The sequence below is a fragment of the Oryctolagus cuniculus genome, chromosome 16 (genome assembly GCF_051225735.1).
Source record: "Oryctolagus cuniculus isolate XC-2025 breed Fujian yellow rabbit chromosome 16, ASM5122573v1, whole genome shotgun sequence".
NCBI lineage: Eukaryota > Metazoa > Chordata > Mammalia > Lagomorpha > Leporidae > Oryctolagus > Oryctolagus cuniculus.
In genome coordinates this window covers 16,794,004-16,821,237 of record NC_142882.1, presented here as the reverse complement: position 1 = coordinate 16,821,237, position 27,234 = coordinate 16,794,004, and the positions used below count along the sequence as shown (strand labels likewise).

Genomic DNA, 27,234 nt, shown 5'->3' with positions numbered 1-27,234 from the left:
CCGCTGCTCCTCTTCTGCCTGGAGTGCAATGGAGGGAGCCTCGGGCTCTGCACTCAGGACTGGAGACAAACTTGGGCAGGGTCCTGGTGCAGATGCTCACAATGGGAGTGCAGCCACTATATTTCCACCAGGAAGGCCAAGGTATGAATGTGCCAGGTCATTATTAGGACCTTGGGTGCTCAATGCACAGAGCTCCCAATTAGCCAGCCAGTCCATGTTACCCTAGTCCCTGAGGACTTCCCTATATTCATGGAAGAGGAATAGGAGAAAATAAGTGTACCTGGAACCTGTCCACAAGGAAGCTCACCTGTGCCCTTTGGTGCTGACATCCAAGTTGCAAGATCTTTACATAAAACTCAGCCTTCTGTTTTCAATTTCACAGCTGAATATGTGATTTGTTTGTCTCCCAATCCATTTTATTCATCATGAAACCTAAGGAGAATTGTATGTTGTATACCAATAATCAGATACTTTTCTCACTTTCTCGGTTAGCATTAGTCTCTAAATAGAGCTTCCTATTTCATTTCCTAAGCCTTTGCTTGGGTTTGTATTTTATGTCTTGGGAGCTCACATGCTTTTTACTAATTTGAATTAGTCTTCACCGCCAGGTTGCGACTCTTATTGAATTATACTCATAGATTACAAAACTATTGATAGTTACATATTTCTTTGTCCTTATACTTCAATACTTCAGAAGCAGTAGGTGAAAAAGCATACTTCAAAAAGTTTGCAGAAAAATGTAATTAACTGATAAGTTGATAATATGTATTTTGTGAACTTATGAAAGATCCTACATATGTACAAAGGCATTTCATTTTGGGGCTGGTCAGTCTAGTTATTCCAACCATCCTACTGGTCTGGTATAGGAGGAAAAAATGCTTTCAACAGTGCCTCATGGGTCATCTGTATCCCATAGAACACACTGAGCTGAGCTCTCTTGCTGTGGGACATGACTGGGGAGTGAGGTCCCATTGCCCCATCATTCCCAGTAAGCAATAAGAGCTGAGGCTCTCTCCTTAGGACTGTTGGGAAGACAGACAGCTCTGGGCCTCCTAATGTAGATGACTCTGAGAGGAAGAGACAGAAGTACAATTTTTACTGCATTAGTATCAGGAGATTTTAAAAATTATCACTTTTATTTAAATGTAGAGGGACAAAGGGAGACAAAGAGTTCTTCTATTCACCAGGTCACCCCTAAATCCCATAGAACTTGGCCAGCAAAAAGCCAGGAGCTAAGAACTCAACACGAGTCTCCCACACAGGAGGCAGGAATGAAATTAATTGAGCTAAAATCTGCTGCCTCTCTATGAGCACATTAATGGGAAGAGGGAACTGATGGAGGAGCCAAGAGACAAACTCAGGTTCTTCAGTACGGGATGTGGGCATCCCGAGGGGAATCCCAACCACTCTACCAAATGCCTGTCCTTGGCACCAGCATTCTGTAAGGCTGAAGACAGGCTGATCTGTCCTCCTGTGTGGTCTTGAGCACTCTTAGATGTACAGTGCTTTTGGTGGTGGTCTATGAGCACCACAGACTGACTACATCTTTCCAGCATTTCAGACAACCTAGCAAACCATCATGCTCTCAGCCAAATTGTGCTGCAGGAGAGCATTCATTTATTCCTATTCCACCATACTTCTCCATGGTGGATCCATGGTCATCTAGTCGAAAGAAGTGACTCTGCTTTCTCATCTTCCAGCAGAATCTCTCCAGTGCCATCACAACCAGGGGCAGCCATTCTGGGTCCAAATGCACCAGATGTTCCCAGTGGCTTCTGATGTTTGGTTATCAATTAAATGCTCATTTCACTCCCAATTGTATTTAGATTTTTGCAAAATTTTATTTAAGGTCTACAACTTTCATGCATTTGCTGTATACAGATTCATAAACATAGTGATACTTCCCAACCTAGCCTTCTTCCTGCCCACACTCCCACCCTTCTTCTATTCCCTCTCCTATTCCCATTTTTACTTTTTACAAAGATCTATTTTCAGTTAACATTATACTCATAATATTTACTCTACACTCTGTAAAGGGTTCAGCAAATAGTATGAAGAAAAAATCCACTGTTCCTCAACAGTTGAGACAAGGGCTGCTCAAAATCATTGCCTCTCAAAGTGTCAGTTTCTCTCCTATAGATTACATTTTAGGGGCTCTCCTAGTTAACAGAGATCAGGGAGAATGTAGTATTTGTCTTTTTGGGACACCCTCATTTCATTAAGTATAATGGTTTCTAGTTGTATCTGTTTTGTTATAAATAACAGGATTTTGGTATTTTTAACCACTGTGTTATATTTCATAGTGTGTGCACACAATAATTTCCTTATTGAGTCTTGTGATGATAGACATCTGGGTTGATTCCATCTCTTAGCTGTTGTGAATTGAGCTGCAGTGAACATGAGGGTACAGGTAATTCTTCCATATGCTGATTTCTTTTGGTTTGTTTAAATTCCCAAGAGTGGAATGGCTAGATCATATGGTAGGTCTATATTCAGATTTCTGAGGTATCTCCATACTGTCTTCCACAGTGGCTATACCAGTATATATTCCCACCAACAGTAAACAAGGATGCCTTTTGCCCACATCCTCACCAGCATTTGTTGTTTGCTGATTTTTGTATGAAAGCCATTCTAGGCCGGCGCCATGGCTCAATAGGCTAATCTTCCACCTAGCGGTGCTGGCACACAGGGTTCTAGTCCCAGTCGGGGCACTGGATTCTTTCCCGGTTGTCCCTCTTCCAGGCCAGCTCTCTGCTGTGGCCCCGGAAGGCAGTGGAGGACGGCCCCAGTGCTTGGGCCCTGCACCCCATGGGATACCAGGAGAAGCACCTGGCTCCTGCCTTCAGATCAGTGCAATGCGCCGGCTGCAGCACGCCAGCCATGGCAGCCATTGGAGGGTGAACCAACAGCAAAAAGTAAGACCTTTCTCTCTGTCTCTCTCTCTCTCACTGTCCACTCTGCCTGTCAAAAAAAAAAAAAAAAAAAGAAAAGAAAAGAAAGCCATTCTAACTGGGGTGAGATGGAACTTCATTGTGGTTTTGATTTGCATTTCCGTGATGGCTAGTGATCCTGAGCATTTTTTTAAGTGGCTGTTTGCCATTTGAATTTCCTCTTTTAAAAAAATGCCAGTCTAGGTCCCAGCGCTTTGGCACAGGAGGTTAAACTCTGCTTGCAGCACCAGCATCCCAAATGGGTTCTCGTTATAGTCTTGGCTGCTCCTCTTCCAATCCAGCTCTCTGCTATGGCCTGGGAATGCAGTAGAAGATGACCCAAGTCCTTGGGCCCCTGCAACCACATGGGAGACCTGGAAGAAGCTCCTGGCTTCTGGCTTTGGATTGGCACAGCTCTAGCCATTGTGGCCATTTGGGGAGTGAACCAATGGATGGAAGACCTTTCTCTGTGTCTCTCCCTCTCACTGTCTGTAACTCTACCTGTCAAATAAATAATCTTGAAAAAAAAAATGCCAGTATAAGCCCTCCGCCCATTTCTTAGCTGGATGGTTTATTTTGTTGTTATTAGGTTTCTTGAGATCTTTAAAATTCTGAATATTAATTTTTTATCTGTTGCATATTTTGCAAAGAATGTCTCCCATTCTGCCAGTTGCCTCTTCATGTCACTGAGTGTTTCTTTTGCAGGGGAGAATTAGTCTATTTTTGCTGTGATTCCCTGTGTTTCTTGTGTCTTTTCCAAGAAGTCTTTGCCTATGCCAATGTCATGCAGAGTTTCCCCAGTGATCTCTAGTAATTTGATGGTATCAGGTCATAGATTTAGATGTTTGATCTATTTTGAGTGGATTTTTGTGTAAGTGTCTAGTTTTTGTGTAAGGGGGTCTAGTTTCATAATTCTGCATGTGAAAATCCAGTTTCCCCAGGACCATTGTTCAAGAGACTGTCCTTGCTCCAGAGATTGATTTTAGTTCCTTCATCAAAGGTGTTGGTTGTAGATGCATGGATGATGTCTGGAGTTTCTATTCTGTTCCATTGTTATACACAACTATTTTTTTTCTAGTACCAGGTAGTTTTGGTAATAACTGCTCTGTAGTATGTCTTGCAATCTAGCATTGTGATGCCTTCAATTTGTGTTTGTCTTATAAAATTGCTTTAGCTATTCAGGGTCTCTTTTGTTTCCATATGAATGTTAGCATCATTTTTTCTAGTTCTGAAAAGAATGTCCTTTATTTTTTTTTAAACTTTTATTTAATGCATATAATTTTCCAAAGTACGACTTATGGATTACAAAGGCTTCCCCCCCATACCGTCCCTCACACCCACAACCCTCCCCTTTCCCACTCCCTCTCCCCTCCCATTCACATCAAGATTCATTTTCGATTATCTTAATATACAGAAGATCAGCTTAGTATACATTAAGTAAGGATTTCAACAGTTTGCTCCCACACAGAAACATAAAATGAAAAATAATAGATGATTTTTTTTAAATGATGATGAAATCAGATCAGACCTATTGTCATGTTTAATCCCAGTGAGAGTCAAGTTGGGAATTGATAACTTCTTTTTTTTTTTTTTTACAGAGGATCAGTTTAGTATGCATTAAGTAAGGATTTCAACAGTTTGCACCCCCATAGAAACACAAAGTGAAATATATTGTTTGAGTACTCGTTATAGCATTAAATCTCAATGTACAGCACATTAAGGATAGAGATCCTACATGAGGAGTAAGTGCACAGTGACTCCTGTTGTTGACTTTACCAATTGACACTCCTGTCTATGGCATCAGTAATCTCCCTATGCTCCCGTCATGAGTTTCCAAGGCTATGGAAGCCCTCTGAGTTCTCCGACTCTTATCTTGTTTAGACAAGGTCATAGTCAAAGTGGAGGTTCTCTCCTCCCTTCAGAGAAAGGTACCTCCTTCTTTGATGACCTGTTCTTTCCACTGGGATCTCACTCGCAGAGATCTTTTGCCAGAGTGTCTTGGCTTTCCATGCCTGAAATACTCTCATGAGCTTTTCAGCCAGCTCCGAATGCCTTTAGGGCTGATTCTGAGGCCAGAGTGCTATTTAGGACATCTGCCATTCTATGAGTCTGCTGAGTATCTCACTTCCCATGTTGGATCACTCTCCCCTTTATTTACTCCATCAGTTAGCGTTAGCAGGTACTAGACTTGTCTATGTGCTCCCTTAGACTCCCAGTCCCTTCACCATGACCAACTGTGAACTGAAACTGATCACCTGGAACAGTGAGATGGCATTGGTACATGCCACCTTGATGGGATTGAATTGGAATCCCCTGGTATGCTTCCAACTCCACCACTTGGGGCAAGTCAGCCTGAGCATGTCCCAAATTATACATCTCTTCCCTCTCCCATTCCCACCACCATGTTCAACAGGGATCACATTTCAGTTAATTTTCAACACTTAAGAATAACTGCATCAATTACAGATCTAAACCAGTCATATTAAGTAGAACAGATAAAAAAACTACTAAGAGGGATAATGTATTAAGTTGTTCATTAACAGTCAGGGCTATGCTGATCAAGCCACCATTTCCCATAGTGTCCACCTCACTCCAACAGGTTTCCCTCTTGGTGTTCAGTCAGTTGTCACCGATCAGGGAGAACATATGGTATTTGTCCCTTTGGGACTGGCTTATTTCACTCAGCATGCTGTGTTCCGGATTCCTCCATTTTGTTGCAAATGACTGGATTTCATTGTTTCTTACTGCAGTATAGTATTCTAAAGAGTACATATCCCATAATTTCTTTATCCAGTCTACCGTTGATGGGCATTTAGATTGGTTCCAGGTCTTAGCTATTGTGAATTGAGCTGCAATAAACATTAGGCTGCAGACCGGTTTTTTGTTTGCCAATTTAAATTCCTTTGGGTAAATCCCAAGGAGTGGGATGGCTGGGTCGAACGGTATGGTTATCTTCAGGTTTCTGAGGAATCTCCAGACTGACTTCCATAGTGGCTTGACCAGTTTGCATTCCCACCAACAGTGGGTTAGTGTCCCTTTTTCCCCACATCCTCGCCAGCATCTGTTGTTGGTAGATTTCTGAATGTGAGCCATTCTAACCGGGGTGAGGTGAAACCTCATTGTGGTTTTGATTTGCATTTCCCTGATTGCTAATGACCTTGAACATTTTTTCATGTGCCTGTTGGCCATTTGGATTTCCTCTTTTGAAAAATGTCTATTGAGGTCCTTGGCCCATCTCTTAAGTGGGTTGTTGGTTTTGTTTTTGTGGAGTTTCTTGATCTCTTTGTAGATTCTGGTTATTAACCCTTTATCGGTTACATAGTTTGCAAATATTTTTTCCCATTCTGTCGGTTGTCTCTTCACTCTCCTGACTGTTTCTTTTGCAGTACAGAAACTTCTCAATTTGATGCAATCCCAATAGTTAATTTTGGCTTTGACTGCCTGTGCCTCCCGGGTCTTTTCCAGAAATTCTTTGCCTGTGCCAATATCTTGAAGGGTTTCTCCAATGTTCTCTAGTAACTTGATGGTGTCAGGTCGTAGATTTAGGTCTTTAATCCATGTTGATTGGATTTTTGTGTAAGGTGTAAGGTAGGTGTCTTGCTTCATGCTTCTGCACGTGGAAATCCAATTTTCCCAACACCATTTATTGAATAGACTGTCCTTGCTCCAGGAATTCGTTTTAGATCCTTGATCAAATATAAGTTGGCTGTAGATGTTTGGGTTGATTTCTGGTGTTTCAATTCTGTTCCATTGGTCTATCCATCTGTTTCTGTACCAGTACCATGCTGTTTTGATGACAACTGCCCTGTAGTATGTCCTGAAATCTGGTATTGTGATGCCTCCGGCTTTGTTTTTGTTGTACAAGATTGCTTTAGCTATTCGAGGTCTCTTGTGCCTCCATATAAATTTCGGCACCATTTTTTCCAGATCTGAGAAGAAGGTCTTCGGTATCTTGATTGGTATTGCATTGAATCTGTAAATTGCTTTTGGGAGAATGGACATTTTGATGATATTGATTCTTCCAATCCATGAGCATGGAAGATTTTTCCATTTCTTGGTATCCTCTTCTATTTCTTTCTTTAAGGTTTTGTAATTTTCATCGTAGAGATCTTTAACGTCCTTGGTTAAGTTTATTCCAAGGTATTTGATTGTTTTTGTAGCTATTGTGAATGGGATTGATCTTAGAAGTTCTTCCTCAGCCATGGCATTGTCTGTGTATACAAAGGCTGTTGATTTTTGTGCATTGATTTTATACCCTGCTACTTTGCCAAACTCTTCTATGAGTTCCAATAGTCTCTTAGTAGAGTTCTTTGGGTCCCCTAAATAAAGAATCATGTCATCTGCAAAGAGGGATAGTTTGAGTTCTTCCTTCCCAATTTGTATCCCTTTAATTTCTTTTTCTTGCCTAATAGCTCTGGCTAGAACCTCCAGAACTATATTGAATAGCAGTGGTGAGAGTGGACATCCCTGTCTGGTACCAGATCTCAGTGGAAATGCTTCCAACTTTTCCCCATTCAATAGGATGTTGGCAGTGGGTTTTTCATAAATTGCTTTGATTGTATTGAGGAATGTTCCTTCCAAACCCAGTTTGCTTAGAGTTTTCATCATGAACGGGTGTTGTATTTTATCAAATGCTTTCTCGGCATCTATTGAGATAATCATATGGTTTTTCTTCTGCAGTCTGTTAATGTGGTGTATCACATTGAATGTCTTGCACACATTAAACCATCCCTGCATACCAGGGATAAATCCCACATGGTCTGGGTGGATGATCTTTCTGATGTGTTGTTGCATTCTATTGGCGAGAATTTTATTGAGGATTTTTGCATCTATGTTCATCAGGGATATTGGTCTGTAATTCTCTTTCAGTGCTGCATCTTTTTCCGGCTTAGGAATTAAGGTGATGCTGGCTTCATAGAAAGAATTTGGGAGGATTCCCTCTTCTTCGATTGTTCTGAATAGTTTGAGAAGAATTGGATTTAGTTCTTCTTTAAACGTCTGGTAGAATTCAGCAGTGAATCCATCTGGTCCTGGGCTTTTCTTTGTTGGGAGGGCCTTTATTACTGTTTCAATTTCTGTCTCAGTTATGGGTCTGTTTAGGTTTTCGATGTCTTCCTGGTTCAATTTATGTAGGTTGCATGTGTCCAGGAATGTATCCATTTCTGATAGGTTTCCCTGTTTGCTGGCATACAAGTCCTTGTAGTAATTTCTGATATTCTTTTTATTTCTGTGGTGTCTGTTGTTACATTTCCTTTTTCATCTCTGATTTTATTGATTTGGGTCTTTTCTCTTCTTTTTTTAGTTAGTTGGGCCAATGGGGTGTCAATTTTGTTTATTTTTTCAAAAAACCATTTCCTCGTTTGGCTGATTTTTTGTAATGTTTTTCTTGATTCAATCCTGTTGATTGCTTCTCTGATTTTAATTATTTCTCTTCTCCTACTAGATTTGGGTCTGGTTTGCTGTAGGTTTTCTAGATCCTTGAGTTGAATTGAAAGCTCCTCTATTTGGTGCCTTTCCAATTTCTTGATGTAGGCACCTATTGATATAAACTTCCCTCTTAACACTGCTTTTGCTGCGTCCCATAAGTTTTGGTATGTTGTGCTGTTATCCTCATTTACTTCCAGAAAGTTTTTGATTTCTCTTTTGATTTCTTCTATGACCCATTGTTCATTCAGGAGCATGTTGTTCAATCTCCATGTGTTTGTGTATGCTCTAGGGATTCCTGAGTTGCTAATTTCCAGCTTCATCCCGCTGTGGTCTGAGAAGCTGCATGGTATGATTCTAATTCTTTTGAATTTGCTGAGACTTGCTTTATGGCCTAGTATGTGGTCAGTCCTAGAGAAGGTTCCATGTACTGCTGAGAAGAATGTAAAATCTTTAGCTGTAGGATTGAAAGTTCTGTATATATCTGTTAGATCCATTTGGGCTATAGTGTCATTTAAATCTACTGTATCCTTGTTGATCTTCTGTCCTATTGATCTGTCTATTTCTGAGAGTGGAGTATTGAAGTCCCCTAGTACTATTGTATTGGGGTCTAAGTCTCCCTTTAAGTCCGTTAACAAATCTTTTGGATAAACTGGTGCCCTGTAGTTAGGTGCATATACATTGATAATTGTTATATCTTCCTGTTGAATTGATCCCTTAATCATTATGTAGTGTCCCTCTTTGTCTCTCTTAAGAGTTTTTGTGGTAAAGTTTATGTTGTCCGATATTAAGATGGCTACGCCCGCTCTTTTTTCATTTCTGTTGGCATGGTATATCTTTTTCCAGCCTTTCACTTTCAGTCTGTATGTATCTTTGTTGGAAAGATGTGTTTCTTGTAAGCAGCAAATAGATGGGTTTTGTTCCTTAACCCAATCAGCCAATCGGTGTCTTTTAACTGGACAGTTCAGGCCATTCATGTTCAATGTGACTAATGATAAGTGGTAACTTTGTCCTGCCATTTGCCAAAGATAAGTTCTAATATATGCTTTGAATTCCCTGTGATCTTTTGCTGTGAGCTTTCCTTCCTTGGTTTCCTTCCTTTACCTTCTTTCATATTGATGACCGTGTTTCTTTGTTTCTGTGTGTAACACATCTTTAACCACCTTTTGCAGGGCTGGACGAGTGGCAACAAATTCTTTCAATTTCTGTTTGTTATGAAAAGTCTTTATTTCACCTTCATTCACAAATGATAGCTTTGCAGGATATAATATTCTGGGCTGGCAGTTGTTCTCTCTTAGTACCTGGGCTATATCTCGCCATTCCCTCCTAGCTTGTAGAGTTTCTGATGAGAAGTCAGCTGTGAGTCTGATTGGAGATCCTCTGAGAGTAATCTGACGTTTCTCTCTTGCACATTTTAGGATCTTTTCTTTATGTTTCACTGTGGAGAGTTTAATTACAACGTGTCGTGGTGAGGATCTCTTTGGGTCGTGTTTATTAGGGGTTCTGTGAGCTTCCTGTACTAGGATTTCTCTATCCTTCTCCAAACCTGGGAAATTTTCTGCTAATATCTCACTTAAAAAGGCCTTCTAATCCTTTCTCCCTCTCCATGCCTTCAGGAACTCCTAGAACCCGAATGTTGGGTTTTTTAATAGTATCCTGAAGATTCCCGACAATATGTTTTAGATTTCTAATTTCCTCTTCTTTTCTTTGGTTTGACTGTATCCTTTCCTGTTCTCTGTCTTCTAAGTCCGATATTCTCTCTTCTGCTTCACCCATTCTGTTTGTAAGGCTCTCTATTGTGTTTTTCATTTGATCTATTGAATTCTTCACTTCAGTCACTATCCCAGTTTCCTGTTGTACTAGTTGTTTCATCTCATTTTGATTCCTCCTTAATATTTCATTTTCACGAGAGAGATTTTCTATCTTGTCCATTAAGAATTTCTGTAGTTCAAGAATTTGTTTTTGAGAACTTCTTAATGTTCTTATCAATTTTTTGAGATCTGCTTCTTGCATTTCTTCTATGTCATCATCTTCATAATCTTGAATTGGGGTGTCTTTTTCATTTGAGGGCTTCATGGTGACTTCCTTGTTTTTATTACCTTGGTTTTTGCGTTTGTTATTTGGCATATTGGAGATATTTGGTTTCTTCACTGTGGTGCTTTTTCTTGTTATACTATGGCTCTAGATTAAGTGGACTATCTGTTTCTGATGGAGCCTTAGGGCTTGAGATGGGTGTGGCCTGAGAGCTCTGTTTGGTGTGCCAAAGGTGACACTCCCAGGTTAGGGGTGGTAAACCTCTCTCTCTCTCTCTTTTTTTTTGATTCAAAAGGGAAGTTATTCTGCACAGCTGAACGAAGTTGGAGGTAGTTAGCAGGCAAATGATATACCCGCAGGAGCCAGAGATCAGAAGCTCTTTCCCAAGGACCACACAGGGAATCTGTTCGGCCCTCAGAGTGGGCTCAAATTCTCCTTCAGTCTCCCACTGGGTTGCCAAAGTTACGGAATTGTAGCATCTCTGGAGAGTGCTCACGTGAATTCAATGAGTTCTCTCCCCCACCGTCTCTTTTTTCACAGTCTCAGTTCAGTAGCACCACAAATTTACTAGGTCCTAATCTCCTGTTAATTCGCCCCGCCCAGAGTCAGGTTTTTCTGCTAGGCTCAGGGCCGGTGCAGACCTGAGGTCGCTCTGCTTATGACGTATGTTCAAGATGGCGCCTGCTCTTTGTCTTGCTCGCCCTTGAGAGGTGAGCGGAGAGAGAGAAACCCGTGTCCGTACCAGTCTCCTTTTTTTTTCTCTCTTCCAGTTAGCCTGGTGAAGTCCCCCCCCCCCGGGGATCGTTCCCTCTAGTCTCCTCTCTCCGCATGCCTGCCGGTGTCTCAGGCTATTGAGGTTCGGCTCACCTTGCGTTCCAGCGCTGGTGTGTTGAGTCTGCCGCTGGTGTCCCGAACTGTGGGCTCCCACACTCTCCACGCAGGTCCGCTCCCCTTCCAGTGCTGATGTGTGGACTCGGAGCCCTGGACGTCCCAAGTCTCCCCACTGTTGTCTGTGTGGCACGCACTCCCCTTCGAGCACTGGCACGCAGACCCTGCAGCTTGCGCAGCTCGGTCCCATGGCTCGGCTTCCGCGGCTCGGTCCCGCGGCTCGGTCCTGCAGCTCGGCTTCCACGCGGTGGGCGACCTTGTTCTCCCAGTAGGTCCTCCGATTCACGGCTACTGGATCCAGAAGAGTTTCCTCTGCAATATTTTCCTGGTTCTTTTTTCTGAGGCTACCGTAACTCCCCTTTTATTAAACTAAATTTTCCCGGACTATCGGTGCGTGCCCTCACTATTCCCGAATTTAATATATTTTTAAAGATTTATTTATTTGGAAGGTAGAATTATAGAGAGGCAGAAGCACACAGAGAGAGAGAGAGAGAGAGTTAGGTCTTCCATCTGCAGGTTAACTCCCCAGATGGCTGCAATGGCTGGAGCTACACTGATCTGCAGCCAGGAGCCAGGTGCTTCTTCCAGGTCTCCTGCACGGGTGCAGGGGCCAAAGGACCTGGGCCATCTTCGACTATTTCCAAAGACACAGCAGAGAGCTGGATTAAGAGTGGAGCAGCGAAGACTGGAACCAGCGCCCATATGGATGCCGGCACTGCAGGCGTGGGCTTTACCCGCTATGCCACAGCACTGGCCCCTGAATATATTTTTGGAGTAAATTTTTTTTTAACTTTTATTTAATGAATATAAATTTCCAAAATACAGCTTATGGATTACAATGGCTTCCCCGCTATAACGTCCCTCCCACCTGCAACCATCCCCTTTCCCACTTCCTCTCCCCTTCCATTCACATCAAGATTCATTTTTGTTCTCTTTATATACAGAAGATCAGTTTAGCATATATTAAGTAAAGATTTCAACAGTTTGCTCCCACACAGAAACATAAAGTGAAAAATACTGTTTGAGTACTAGTTATAGCATTGAATCTCAATGTACAGCACACTAAGGACAAAGATCCTACATGAGGAGTAATTGCACAGTGACTCCTGTTGTTGACTTAACAAATTGACACTCTTGTTTATGGCCTCAGCAATCACCCTAGGCTCTTGTCATGAGCTGCCAAGGCTATGGAAGCCCCCTGGGTTCACCGACTCTGATCATATTTAGAAAAGGCCATGGTCAAAGTGGCCCCTGAATTGTATAAAGTCCAGATAATGCACCCCCAGCAATCAATAGAAATGATCAATATTTTATATTTGGGAATTTTGTGCATAGTATATGAATAAAACAGGGCTGAAAGTTGTTTTCCTCTGATTAGGATGAAAGGTGGAGTGATGCTGTTTATATTTTGTCTTAAACATTTTACTGCAATCATGAACTTATCACACATATTCTTATTCTAACACTCTTTAGCTGAGTGTCTCTAAAGTTAACCATATACAGGAAAGAAAATGAATGATGAAACAATGCTAAGAAGGTTGGGTTTGTTGCCACTGAAAAATATTGCTGAGATGTATGGATCTCAAAAATAGAAACCTCACTTGTAAATTGCTCTAATCCAAAATATAGACACAGGGCTGGGCACTGGATGCTTATTTCCTTTTCTTTTTATTGTGGAACTTGCATTATGAATATATTGCTCTGCTGACAGTCTCCTATGAGTCCCTCTTGTGCTCTCTACTTCTCTTCATTCTTTCCCTTTGGTTCCTTTGATTTTGTAATTCCAGGGGCTCAGTCCTTATGCTGACTGATGTTTCCTCTCTCATAGAGTGCTCCTGAGCACTATACTGAACTCTCCACATACCCACCGTGTTATTTATCACTAATTCTCCATTTGTTTTTTTTAAAAAAAGATTTATTTATTTGGAAGGCAGAATTACAGAGATAGGAGAGCAAGAGAGAGAGAGCGAGAGAAGGAGGAGAGTGAGAGTGAGCGTGAGAGTGAGTGAGAGAGAGAGAAATCTTCCATCTGCTGGTTCATTCCCCAAATGGCCACAATGGCCATTATTGGGCCAGGCCTAAGCCAGGAGCTAGGATCCTCATCCAGGTCTCCCATGTGGGTGCAGGTTTGGACTCCTGCAGGGCCACTTTCTGTTGCTTTCCCAGGCACATTAGCAGGGAGCTGAATGGGAAATGGAGTATCCAGGACTTGAACTGGCCCCTGTATGGATTCCAGTGTTGTACGTGGTGGCCTAACTTGTTATGCCACAATGCCAGCCCCTCTGTTTGCTTTTTATATCTCTTTATTGTTTTTCACATTCTGCTCATGTGTTGCTTTCCTGAATCCTTTCAGTCATCTATCTGTGTCCTCTTTTAGCTTACTGACCATCTTTAAGATACTCAAATTTGTCATCAGACCATCAACATCTCCATTTTTTAAGGCAGACTGAGTAGTTTTTTTATGGGCATTTAATTTCTTCCTTTGAATGGGCCATTTTTCTTTGTTTCTATGCATTCCCTATGTTCTCTGTTGAGATTTGAATATTGAAAAAAAAGGCTTCTCCCAGTCTTTATGGATTGGTGTCATACAGGGAAAGACATTCACCAATACACTGGCTAGAGATTGTGGTGGACAGCCTAAGGTTTTCTGGGGAGCATCTTCTCTGGGCTTGTGTGTGTGTGATTTTGTAGATGGAGGAGTTTGACTTTGTTCTCAAGGACTCATCCTCTCTTGCTCCCCTTGGTGATCTTCTGTGGTCCTGCAGTTTCTGTAACAAGATGTACTGCCATTGTTCTTAGGGGCCCCTGATATGACATTGAATTGCCATCACTTTAGCTTCTTAATTCAGGAGAGCCATGAACCAGCTCCTCAGGAAGCTCCTGAGAAGACAGAACTGTGGATGATGATGGCACCTTCTCCTTATCTCAAAGAGAAAACCAGGGACTTGGGAATTAATTCTTCTTCTGCCACGTGGTTCCTGGTATAGAGGGCCATGGTAGGTAAATGCAACACATGCTCTTATCTGTTGATGCAGCTCTCCTTGGCTTTGTGCTCCTTGGGGAGGTGCAATCTCTTAATTGGTTTGTGGAGTTCTCACAAAGGCAATTTGGTCCATAGATGTTGTGAAGGCATGGGTTTGTGAGGGAAATGAAGATCTGGGTCTTCTTCTTCCACCCTCCTCACAGATATCACTATGGCCCGAAGTATATTTCATTAAAGACTTACTGAGCTGATAACACTCACTAGACATCAAATGAAAATACAGTCAGGAGTGAAATGATGAGCAAAACTGAAGCCACTGGCAACATTTGTTGAGCTTCTACACAGAATGGCTGCAGCTGATAGTGAATCATTGGAGAGATTCTGCTGGTAGAAAGGCAATGAGTCACTCCTTGGACTACATGACCATGGATACACCATGGAGCACTATGGTGGAATCTAAATATACACACAATACAGAAATGGATCTGCACATCTGACAGTTGTCTGAGTGGGAAATTTGGGGGACAGTGTGATGGTTTTATAATATTCTGGGAAGAGGAGGGATATATTCTTGTGCTGCTTACAGACCAACATCAAGAGTACTGTTTATGCCTAAAGAGCTCAACCAATAATAAGAAATATCAGCCCATGCCTTCAGACTTCCTGATGCTGGTTAGGGACAGACATTCTGCACAGCAGTAAAGATGTCACTGGGGATGCATGTGCTCCATATTTGAGTGCCTGGATTTGAGTCGTGTTAATGTGCACCCTGAGAGATGGCAGATGATGGCTCAGTAATTTCTCCCTACCACCTACAAGGGAGATCCTGGTTGAATTCCAGCTCCTGACTTCCTCCTGATTCAGCATTTGCTCTGTGGGCATATGAGGAGTGATTCAATGATGCACTATCTCTCTGTCTCTTTCTCCATCTTTGTATGTTTCTGTCATTCAAAAAAATAAATAAAAAATTATAAAAAATAGCATGCTGGCACTAGTAAATTGTCCCTATATCTCCTCCTCTAGAGTCATTGAGATGGGGAACCCTATGACTGGTTGTCGAAGACAACCTCCACTCTTCCTGCTCACTAGGCATCGAAGGGTAATGGACGCTCACTCTCCTGTAATGCCCCACAGCAAGGAAGTTCAGCCCAGCAGGTTCTGTGGGACACAGTAGATACAAGAGGGACTGTTGGATTAATTATTTCCTCACATGCAGGACCAACACGGTAGTTGGATAAGTAGATTTACCAGACCCAAAGTGAGAAGTGTCAGCCCAAAGGCAAGAATTTTATTATCTTGGATCATGGGGGAATTGAGAACCACCAGAAGAAATTCTGCTTTCCTTGCACCCTGGTACTCTCCAGAGTCAGCACATTTCCACAGCTATGTGCCCCACTACAAGGACAACTGAAGACATGTTTGCATACAAGGGGGGTCTTTTAAAATTCATGGAAAATGTATATTGTGAAGTATTATTTTATTTCTACTTTTGTATAACTTTTTGAAGTACCCTCTTTGCTGCTCCTACTAAGTTTAAGTATAATGTACGTAACTTCAAAATAAATACTCATTCAAATTAGTAAAAAGCCAAGGTACCAAGTTATGACACAGCAATCTAAGTGAGTGCTTAGCAAGTGAAATGGGAAGCAGACTTAAGAGACTAGTGCTGAGAAACAGGAAATCATATTCTTTGCATAGAAAATCTAATTTCCCTAGATTTTATGATTAATCCAGAGGATTGGTAGATATAAAACTCACACACTATTTTGTGAAATTGATAGGCAGAATTCTGAAATTTATGTAAATATCTTGCAACTTGGAAACAAAGGAAAACAGGTGAGCTTCTTTGTATCAAGTCTCCCGGTACACTTACTTTTCCCTAATCAACTTCCATTAATATCAGCAAGTCCTCAGAGACTGGGATAACATGGACCCACTGGCTAATGAGGAGCTCTGTGTGTTGAACCCCTAGGGTCTTCCGTTTCTTCCAGCATCTTTCCCCAAGGTCTTCCAGCACCTTTAGATCTTGTCTTTGCCAGTAGAATCCATACCGTTGTGAGCATCTGTATCCGGAGGACATGGCCTGAGTCTGTCTCCTTTCCAGTCCTTAGTGAAGAATGTGAGGCTCCACTGCACTCCAGGCAGAAGAGGAGCAGAGGAGCCGTCACCACTTAGCATGCTTCAGCCGAGACGCAGTGTAGCTCAGTAAGTGCTGAGGGAGAAGGAATAGGATCTGGGAATGTCAGGAACATTGCTTTCTCATCACCAGGATGAAAATGACTGCTGTGACAGACAGATGGGAAGTAACCAGGCAAAATTTCAGCTCAGAAATTTGTGAGGTTTGTGTTCTTGGTTCTCAGAGGGGTTCAAGGCTCTCATTCAGAGTTTTTCTTCGGAATGAGAGATTCTTCTTCCCACTGGGATCTCCCTCACTTAGTAGCACATGAGTCTGTATAAACTATCCCTGAACACCCAAACAAGATCATGAAGGTGATGGGAAGGTTGGCAGTAACCAAAGCATCTTGAAATTTTATTGAAAACTTTATAACTGCCAGTGTCTGAACTCTACATCCTGAGTCACTTGTTTCATGTCATTACATAATCTCCCAAGTTACGCTGCACACACTTTTATTGTATAGAAGAGTGGAGCTCAGCATTTTTGTTGGACTTGAATCAGGGGTTGTCAGGTGGAAGAAGAAAGAGCCAATTCTGGATCGAGTGGGCTGATTTCAGACAAGGAATATAACACAAATTCCCCTCTGATGACTCAAGCAGTCATTTCACTTTTCTGTCCCTTCAAAGAGACTGCCTATTAATTTTACTCTTTCTTTGGGGTTTCTTTGTAGACTATGGCAGGCAGCAGGCAATGACATGTGACTTAATTCAAAGGCAAAGATCACAGGTGGAACAGGCACAGGGTCATTCAGAGAAGATGTCTCTCGAGTGATTTCACTTTGGCTTTCAACTTCCTCTACTTTTCTTATAATCATCCTACTTAATCTCAAAAAGAGACATTAAGATGAGGTGTGAGGTTTTATTTCTACTGTAGAAACTGAAAGAGATTAACAATGGATCTCAGAGGTACCTAATGTTTTAACCTCTGGAACTCTGCTTAACACATTCTGATGACTGGGAGATAGTGGAGACCTTTAATCATCAGATCCAGAGAGCATGCAGTTTTGAATACTGTCCAATCTGCTGATTATTCCTGTGTTGTAGAGGGTGTTTTCAGGATCTTTGACTTGGAGCATTGTCATCTGAGCTGATACTTCATTGAGTAATGAATGAACTTAGAATGGAAGCTTCCTATGTGATCTATATGCAATAGATGAATCAAAAGGGAGAAAAATTTTAGGTATGCTTGTTACTATATTAAGGTTGATAATCATATCATTCACTAAAATATAACCTGCTTGATACTGTGCCTTCCTATTTCTGTACCAGGATTTGTTGCTCTTGTCCTTGTTTGAGAACTTCAAAACATTCATGGAGAAATGGAATGAAATATTTGAATTCATTTTGGCCCAAACCTGCTTTTTAAATCCATGCACAAGTTTTTCATAATACACATTTTCCACATATTATCAAAAATTTTATATCCAAAACTATTTTTGCATTAAAATGAACTCAAAATTTAATTTTCATTCTGACAAAACATTTTACAGTGCAAGTATGTCCTCACAAATGTATATATAAGTTGTGCATTTTGGGAAGAATGGCAATCTTTCATTTTTGATTCCTCAGATCCCATTTGTTGCTTGGTCCAGAGGAGGCATAAAAAAATCTCTGCAACATATGGAGGAAAGCCTTGCCTGGCTCATAATCATTGGGTGTAACTGTGTGGCTTCAATACACTTGGTGCTTTCTTGTCATTACCTTCAACCCTTTCAGGAATGTGAAATAGAAATAGAACCTCAGAATACTATCTGTTTTTTCTGTCTCTGTGAAGGACATGGAATTTCAGTTAATAGAATCTATAGCATAACCATTGTTTATGAATATTGAAAAATTAAGGCGGAGATGGTCTGAGCTACAATAAAAGGAAAATGTAGAGAGAGAGGGGAGGAGGGAGACATTGTTGCCCAAGGTAAGACCCCTTTTCGAGTTGCCATCATTGCAGCCTCAGCTGACCTTTGAGGATGGCATCCATCAACAAAGCTGCTATGTCTGTAAAGACAGAAGCTGTATTTAGAAGAAGCACAACAGTAACGTGTTTTAGCTCCAACTTCCCCTCGGTGCTAACCTGTCAGATTTGGGTGTATTCTTCCTATGTCTAGTGGACAACACAATTACCAAGAGGTGGAGAGATTAATACACATTGTTGAGTGTTGTAGGTGACTGACACAGGACTAAATGCTGATTTTTCCAATCACTTCCCAGGGCCACGTATTCTCCACTTGAACCAAGTGGAATTATTATTCCCCTCACAAGATGAGATTTCTTAGTGAGTTTTCACGGAAGGATTACTACCAGACATTACACAGGGAAATATTTGATGGTCTATCCAAAGGGGAAATAGTTAATAATGATTGATATTGTATTGGAACAGCAGACGCAGCTGATTATTAGTAAGAATGAAATTTCATCAAGTTTTGCAACACAAACAATTTCAAACACACATCTTTTAGAAATATTTCTATGTGTGGTATGGAGAGAAGCACAGAAATTTTGGAAATGTGGTCATACTAACAGGTAGACAGATTAAATATTGACTTCTGAAGTGAGGATCAGACAAAGTGTTTGAAGGAGACCAATGTACTTCACAGAGAAAATAAAATGGAACATCAATTCACACTAGTATATTTCAGAAGCAGTAAGTATAGCACACTACTCCAATGAGCCCCAAAACACTTCACAAGTAAGTTTTAAAGAAAACTATTTAAGGATCCCTAAATCAGTACTGGCACAAGAAGCTTGTATTTTGCTGCAGTGAATGAAGCCTCAGGTGGGGAAGCTTGCAACTGGTGTCACAGTACCTGGTTCAGGTCTCGACCACTCCACTTCTGATCCAATTCCTGCTCATGTGCACCCTAGAGGCAGCCTGGAATCAAATAAAATGTAAAATGAATAGGAATACAGTAAAATACTTACAGAAGCTTCTTTCCAACAGACTTATAACGTGAACAATTATTGTTCCACATTTACAGATGAGGAAACTGCTCAAGTGCATTCACATTCTTTTCTGGCATTCTTTGTTTTACAAATCTTTTCTTTATTCAATGACAGTATGAACTATTAATATAATAAAGTGGAGTTGCCTTGAGGCAGCCAGAATTAGAGAATTGCAACCAATGAATCAAAAAGGTATAAAATGAAAATATTTCAATTATGCACAGGAAGTTTGGGACTCCAGTGGCCTTGCCCTTCCCTGATACCAAATATCTCAACTTAAATAAGGGCACTTATGATCATAAAACCTATAAAGCAGTCTTACCAGGTCTCTATAGAAAAGAAAAGAAAAATGGAAACAATAGTTAAGGAAGATACAGCTCTTCCATAGGAGATCATACAGGGTAGATGAGAGCATGAGAGCAAATAGGATAGATAAAAACATGAATAAAACTTTAAAAATTCAGGTATTTCTAAATAGTTATTTCTATATATCGGATAGGTAAGAATACACTAATATAGCATTTGTGGTCAGTGGTTTCATATGGTCATGTGCATTTAGTTAAAGCATACTTATGAATGTCTGATATCCACTGGTGATGAGGATGGATGTACTTGATGACTTTAAAGAGACAACCAGGAGTGATTAAGATGTCCTCCTCCCGCCTGGGGTACCTGGGTTGGATTCCTGGCTCTGGGCCATGACTCAGCTTCCTGCCAGTGCAGACTGTGAGAGGAAGACGTACAGCAGAAGCAGTTGGGGCCCTGTTACCCATGTGGGAGACTTGGATTGAGTTCCAGCTCCCAGCCTCTGCATTGGTCTGCCACACACAGCACAGGCATCTGGGGAGTCTCCCTGTGTGTCAGCCTTTCAGAGCAAAAGAGACAATGGAGAGAAACCAGAAAACCTAAGAATGCTGAAACCCTGACACACAACAATAGTTTCCAATCATGAAAGGCAAGTGCAATTTAGAGCCTAGATAATGCAGTCCTAACTTTATAGTACTTATAAATATTTTCTGTCAAATGAGCTTTTATCATGGCCTAAGAACAAAATAAGATATATTCAATTGCTCTTCATTTCCTTGAATTAGAATGATGTCCTACAGGGGGAAAATGCACTTGCTATTCTTTCTGTTAGAAGACTTGGTTGCATTTGGTTGTGATCACAGACAGTGCTCAACTCAGGTGAGTGTCTAAAGCAGGTGTGCATAGATGGAGAAGAGGAACACAGAAAACAATCAGAAGGAGCTCCAGGAAGACTGAGTCTGTCACTATGGAGGAAGATGACAGAGGTTGTATGTCTCCAAGTGTGAAACAGAGGTGGTGGTCTTGAAAAACATGTAAAACACACCTCAAAGGATTAAGAATGTCAAAATTGTATTGCCCCCCAAAATTTTTGAATTCAATTTATTCTAAGAACCTTAGAGTTACTCATGTGCTATACCCATAATGGGTTGAGTTGAAAATATATGCAAGGGTCATGAACCAGTTTTTCTTATACTAATGCTATTTTCTTTTCAAAGATTCCCTGGTTATATTGAAACACAAAATGTCACATGTGTCTCCGAATTCCATCTCATGGGCTTCTCAGAGATGACAGAACTGCAGCCCCTCCTCTTTGGGCTGTTCCTGTCCATGTACCTGGTCACGGTGCTTGGGAACCTGCTCATCGTCCTTGCTGTCAGCTCAGACTCCCACCTCCACTCCCCCATGTACTTTTTCCTCTGCAACCTGTCCTTGGCTGATGTGGGTTTCACCTCCACCACAGTTCCCAAGATGATTGTGGACATCCACACTCACAGCACAGCCATCTCCTATGTGGGCTGCCTGACACAGATGTCTCTCTCTGTTATCTGTGGATGCATGGATGCTTTGCTTCTGACCGTGATGGCCTATGACCGGTTTGTCGCCATCTGTCACCCACTGCATTACCAGGCCATCATGAATCCCGGCCGCTGTGGCTTCTTAGTTTTGGTGTCCTTTGGGGCCAGCCTTCTGTATTCCCTGCTGCAGAACTTGATGGTCTTAAGGGATTCCTGCTTCAAGAAAGTGGAAATTTCTAATTTCTTCTGTGAGCCTACTCAGCTTCTCATCCTCACTTCCTCCGACTCCTTCACCAATGATGTATTCACATATCTTGTTGGCATCATCTATGGTTTTCTCCCTATCACAGGAATCCTCCTCTCTTACTATAAAGTTGTGTCCTCCATTCTGAGAATCCCCTCAGCAGGTGGGAAGTACAAAGCCTTCTCTACCTGTGGCTCTCACATTTCAATCGTTTGCTTATTTTATGGAACAGGCCTTGGAGTTTATCTCAGTTCAGCTTTCTCACTTTCTCCGGGGCAGGGTGCCTGGGCTTCAGTGGTGTACACTCTGGTCACCCCCATGCTCAACCCCTTTATCTACAGCCTGAGGAACAGGGACTTGAAGAGAGCCATACAGAAGCTCCTCAGCAACACAGCCTAATTTCTGTCCTTGCGCCATGCGTTTGGACTGCAGGTTGAAAAAGGAAGCAAAACTAAGCATCTAGAAGTACAAGTCTCACCTCTAACCACATGATGTATGAGGCTCTCGTCTCTCTAAATTTTGTGTCTGAATATTGCTTCTTTTGCCATTTTTAATGGAGAGTATTACATATTTTTTATACATCTTAACCATTGCATGCCTGAATCCTACTTTACCTCTGCAGAACTCTCTGTGGTTTATTATTGATGATCCAGGAATCCTGGACAAATGAACAACCCTTTCTGCGTTTTTCAAGTTTACATCTTTTCCATAATTCTTCTGCACGTTTCATCACATTTTGAACCTATCTGACTTATTTGTGCTGGTTTTCAGTGTAGACCCCTAACAATGCTCCTTTTTTAGGGAACCACCAGGGTTGTTCACCTACCCTCAGGCCTGGGTCCTGCCACCAGAGATTCTGATTTTTTCAACTTCTGTGAAGACTGAAGTGAGATTTATTTGGAAGGCAGACATACACACGCATGGAGGGCGGGGTGGTTAGAGAAAGAGAGGGAGATCTTTTATCCACTTGCTTACTCCCCAAATGGCTGCAATGGCCAGAGCTGGGCCAGCCCTAAGCCAGGTTCAGGAGCTTCTTCTAGGTCACCCTCATGAGTGGCAGGGGCCTACGCACTTGGGGAATCCTCCTTTGCTCTCCCAGGTGTATTAGCAGGGAGCTGGAACATAAGTGGAGCAGCCAGGATTTGAACTGGCACCCATATGGGATGCCAGGGCTGCAGGCAGCAGCTTAACCCACTTTGCCACAACTCCAGCCCTTGGCGAGAATTTTTAAGGTACCCTAGAGATATTCTGAAAATCTGTAGTGTTTTAGGAGCTTCATTGTATGTGGTAAGTCAATTCTTCTTTGCTGCTTTCAGGATTCTCTTTTTTTCTGCAACATGGATATTTTGATTATCATTTGGCTTAGTGGTAGTCCTTTGGATTTATTTTAATTGGAGTTAACTGAGCTTTTATAATGTGTATATGGACTTCCTTCTTGAAATGTAGGAAGCTCCAAATAGGAGTTACTGTTTCTTAAAAATGGCTCTCTACCATACTCCATTTCTTTATTCTTATTGTGTAATTTCCATAAGGCATATGGAATATAGGGCATATCTCCTTGCGGTATCCCATACATCCCTCTAGTTTTATTCACTTTTCTTCATTATTTTTCTTTTGCTCCTGTGACTAGATAATTTCAAATAAAAAAATCTGAATCTGAACACAAAAATATTGATTACTGGAGGTTGGGAGTCATGGAATAAGTGAAAGTTTGGGATGAAAAGATAGGGGAAAAGGCCAGCACTGTGGCACAGCAAGTAAAGCTGCTGCCTGCAACAACAGCATCCCACATGGGTGCCAGTTTCAGCGGTGGCTGCTCTACTTCCAGTCCAGCCCCCTACTAATGCACCTGGGAAAGCAGTGGAGGTGGGCCCAAGTGCTTGGGCCCCAGTGCCCATATGGGAGATCTGAAAGAAGCTCCTGAATTCTGGCTTTGGCCTGTCCCAGCTCCAGCCATTGCAGCCATTTGGGAAGCCAACCAGTGAATGGAAGATCTCTCTCTCTCTTTCTTCCTCTTTCTGTTAACTCTTTCAAATAAATAAATAAATAAATAGTCTTTATAATAATTGGGGAAGATGGGTGTAGTTCACTGTAACCAAGATATTAATATGTGATGTAATAGGGGACATAGGATGAGGGGTATATGTGGACTCTTATGTATTACTACCTCACAATTTTTTGTATATTTAAAACTATCCTGACATAAAGTGTTAAAAAATGATGATATAACTGTTAGTAAATAAATAATTTGAAAAGTCCAAAAGTTCACTGATTCTTTGTTGTACTTGCACCTGCTGTTGAAACTCTATAGAATGTTCCATCTTAGTTATTGTATTCTTTATCCCCAAAGTTTATTTCGTTTTTACAGTTTGTTACCTTTATTTTCATTTATTCCATTTTTTCTGGTTGCACAGTTGATCTCTTTGTGTCATCTTTTAGCTAGCTGACAATCTTTGAGATGATTATTTTGAATTTGTTGTTTAAAAATCAAATATCTCCAATCTTTAGTTTTTTTTAAAGATTTTATTTATTTGACAAGTAGAGTTACAGTGAGAGAGAAAGAGGCAGTTCTTCCTTCCGTTGGTTCATTCCCCACATGGCCGCAACAGCTGGAGCTGCACCGATCTGAAGCCAGGAGCCAGGTGCTTATTTCCTGGTCTCCCATGAGGTTTCAGGGGCCCAAGCACTTGGGCCATTTTCTACTGCTATCCAAGGCCACAGCCGAGAGCTGGATCGGAAGAGGGGCAACCGGGACTAGAACCGGTGCCCATATGGGATGCCAGCACCACAGGTGGAGGATTAATCTAGGGCGCCATGATGCCGGCCCCTCTCCATATCTTTAAAGAGGGTTTAGTAACTTATTTCTGGTGAAGCATTGTTCCTTTGGGTCATATTTCCCAGGTTCTATGCGTTCCTTTTGTTCTCTGGTTAGATGTGATCATTGGGGAAAACATCTTCCCCAAGTTTTCTGGACTGGATTCATATGGGGAAAGACCTTCACAGATATTATTGGGGACTCTCAAACCTTTGCTGGGAGGCATCTTCTCTGGGCTGTGTGTGAGTTTATAGTTGTGCTCCAGGTCACATCATCATCTCTGCCTGGAGTCTTGCTTCTGGTACTGAAGTTGCTCTGGGAGGATAACTAGGTGTTTCCATAGTTCTCAGTGGCTCCTAATCTGGTACCCATAGGCCACTGCCATTTCCATTAGAACTCCAAGTCAGGCAAAGTATAACACACTTCCTCAGGTAGCCCCTGAGAGGACAACACATTTTCTCTTTCCCTTCCAAGACAGATGCTAGGAGTTGGGGGGGTTTCTGCTTATCCTGAGATGGTGTTTCTGGCACTGGCAGGGCCTTGGCTAACAAACACAAAGAATGCTGCCATTCACTGTGAGGTAGTTCCTTCTGGCTTTGTGCTCCTCTGGGCTTGATGTAAAGCCTTATCCAGCTTGTGGAGCTCTTACAGAGAATTTGGTCCATGGATGTTGTTAAGTTAGGACTCTGTGGGTGGAATGAAGACCTTGGACTGACTTCCTATTCCTTTGTCTTAATGATATCACCATGGCCAACATCATATTTTATTAACCACTAATGAATTGATGACACTCATTAAAAAAATCTAAAGAAAATACATTCTGGAGCAAAATGAAGAATACATGATGCACAAAAATCATATCTTACTGGTATCACTTGTGAATTTTGCCACAAAATGGCTACAGCCTGTTTTGATGTTGGGAGATTCTGGTGGATAAAGAGAAACCAGGATCTCCTCTTTGGACTAGTTGGCTGGTGATACATCGTGAAGTAGTATGAGTGAAAACTCTATCATTACAAACACAGAGACAGTTGTCCTGCAGGAGAATCTGAGAGCATGAAATTTGATGGGGGTTCAGCTGAAAGGTAGCCTGGTCATTGCTTAACCTTATTGTGTACAGATGTTAGGAGTGAAAGTGTTCAAGATCACACAAGTGTCAATATCAGCCTGTGCTTTTAGACATTCAGAATTCTGCTGCCAGGGGTGGGAATTTAGCACAGCAATGCCTGAATCCTGCAGTGTAGCATGTAAAAGCCACTGCCTGCAGTTCTGGCATCCCATATGTGAGCTGGTTTGAGTTCTGGCTGCTCCACTTTTGATCCAGCTCTCTGCTATGGCCTGGGAAAGCAGTAGAAGATGGCCCAAGTGCTTGGACCCCTGCACCTGCACGAGAGATCCAGGAAAAGCTCTAGGCTCCTGGCTTTGGATCAAGGCAGCTCCAGCCCTTGTAGACATCTGGGGAGGAACTGGTGGATGGAAGACCTCTCTCTCTTTTTTTTCTCTCTGCCCTGCCTCTCTATAACTTTGCCTTTTGAATAAACAAATAAATCTTTTAAAAAATTGTATTACACCAAAATTTTTCTCTTTAGTTCAATTGTTCTAAGAGCATTAGAGTAAAAGAATGTGATATACACATAACTGGTTGAACTGAAAATATGTGCATGTGCTGATTGCCTGTTTGTGTGATTCCTTTTACCAACACTGTTTTTTTTTTTAGTAGGATTAGGGTATCTTGAAACACGAAATATCACACATGTCACAGAATTCCATCTCATGGGCTTCTCAGAGGATCCAGCACTGCAACCCTTCCTCTTTGTGGTGGTCCTGTCCATGTATCAGGTCACGGTGCCTGGGAACCTGCCCATCACCCTGGTCATCATCTCAGACTCCACCTGTACATGCCCATGTACTTCTTCCTCTGCAACCTCTCCTTTGCTGATGTGGGTTTCACCTCCAGCATGGTTCCCAAGATGATTGTGGGCATCCACACTCACAGCAGTCATCTCCTACATGGGCTGCCTGAAACAGATGTCTCTATTATCTTTGGGTGCATGGATAATTTGCTTCTGACCGTGATGGCCTATGACCGGTTTGTCACCATCTGTCACCCCCTGCATTACCAGGCCATCATGAATCCCAGCCACTGTGGGTCTTAGTTTCAGTGTCTTTTGTGTTCAGCTTTTTGGATTCCCTGCTGCACAGTTTGATTGTCTTGCAAGTTACCTGCTTCATGGATGTTGAAATTTCTAATTTCTTCTGTGACCCTTCTCAGCTTCTCAGTCTTGCCTGCTCTGACTCCTTCACCAATGACATAGTCAGGTATCTTGTTGGCATCATATATGGTTTTTTCCCTATCTCAGGGATCCTCTTCTATTACTATAAAATCGTTTCTTCCATTCTGGGAGTCCCATCACCAGGTGGGATGTACAGAGCCGTCTCCACCTGTGGCTCTCACCTGTCGGTTGTTTGCTTATTCTATGGAACAGCCATTGGTGTGTATTTCAGTTCAGCTTTCTCAGTGTCTCCTGGAAAGGGTGCCTTGGCCTCAGCGGTGTACACTGTGGTCACCCCCATGCTCAACCCCTTTATCTACAGCCTGAGGAACAGGGGCATCAAGAGGGCCCTGTGGAGGCTCCTCAGGAAAACAGGCTCATATCAGTCCCCGTGCCACGTGTCTGGGCTCTTGGTGGTAACTGCAGCAAAATGAAGCATCTAGACCTACAAATCTCACTTTTCTCTGTATATGATGTGTGAGGCTGGTGCTCTCCAGATTTTGTGTCTGGTTATTGGTTTTTTTTTGGTCTTTTTAATGAGGCATGTTATAGATTTTTATACATTTTTCATACATAACCAGAGGCTGGGAGGTATTAAGCAATAAAATGCTTTTAGATAAAAAATAAAAGAAGCTGGGTGTGGATCAATAATTGTGACAAAGGTATTAATGAGATATTAAACAGGAAATGATGTGGTGAGGCGTGTAG

General features: G+C 41.9%; 1 protein-coding gene across 1 annotated transcript; it reads left to right on the top strand.

Annotated features, from left to right (window-relative positions):
- The first annotated feature begins 28 nt into the window (after positions 1–28).
- LOC138845777 (olfactory receptor 7E178-like) lies at positions 29–26,960 on the top strand. Its single transcript, XM_089315577.1, has 4 exons — positions 29–141; positions 15,283–15,414; positions 20,895–21,368; positions 26,432–26,960. The coding sequence occupies exons 1-4, from the start codon at positions 29–31 to the stop codon at positions 26,958–26,960; spliced, it is 1,248 nt and encodes a 415-aa protein (XP_089171703.1).
- The last annotated feature ends 274 nt before the right edge of the window (positions 26,961–27,234 follow it).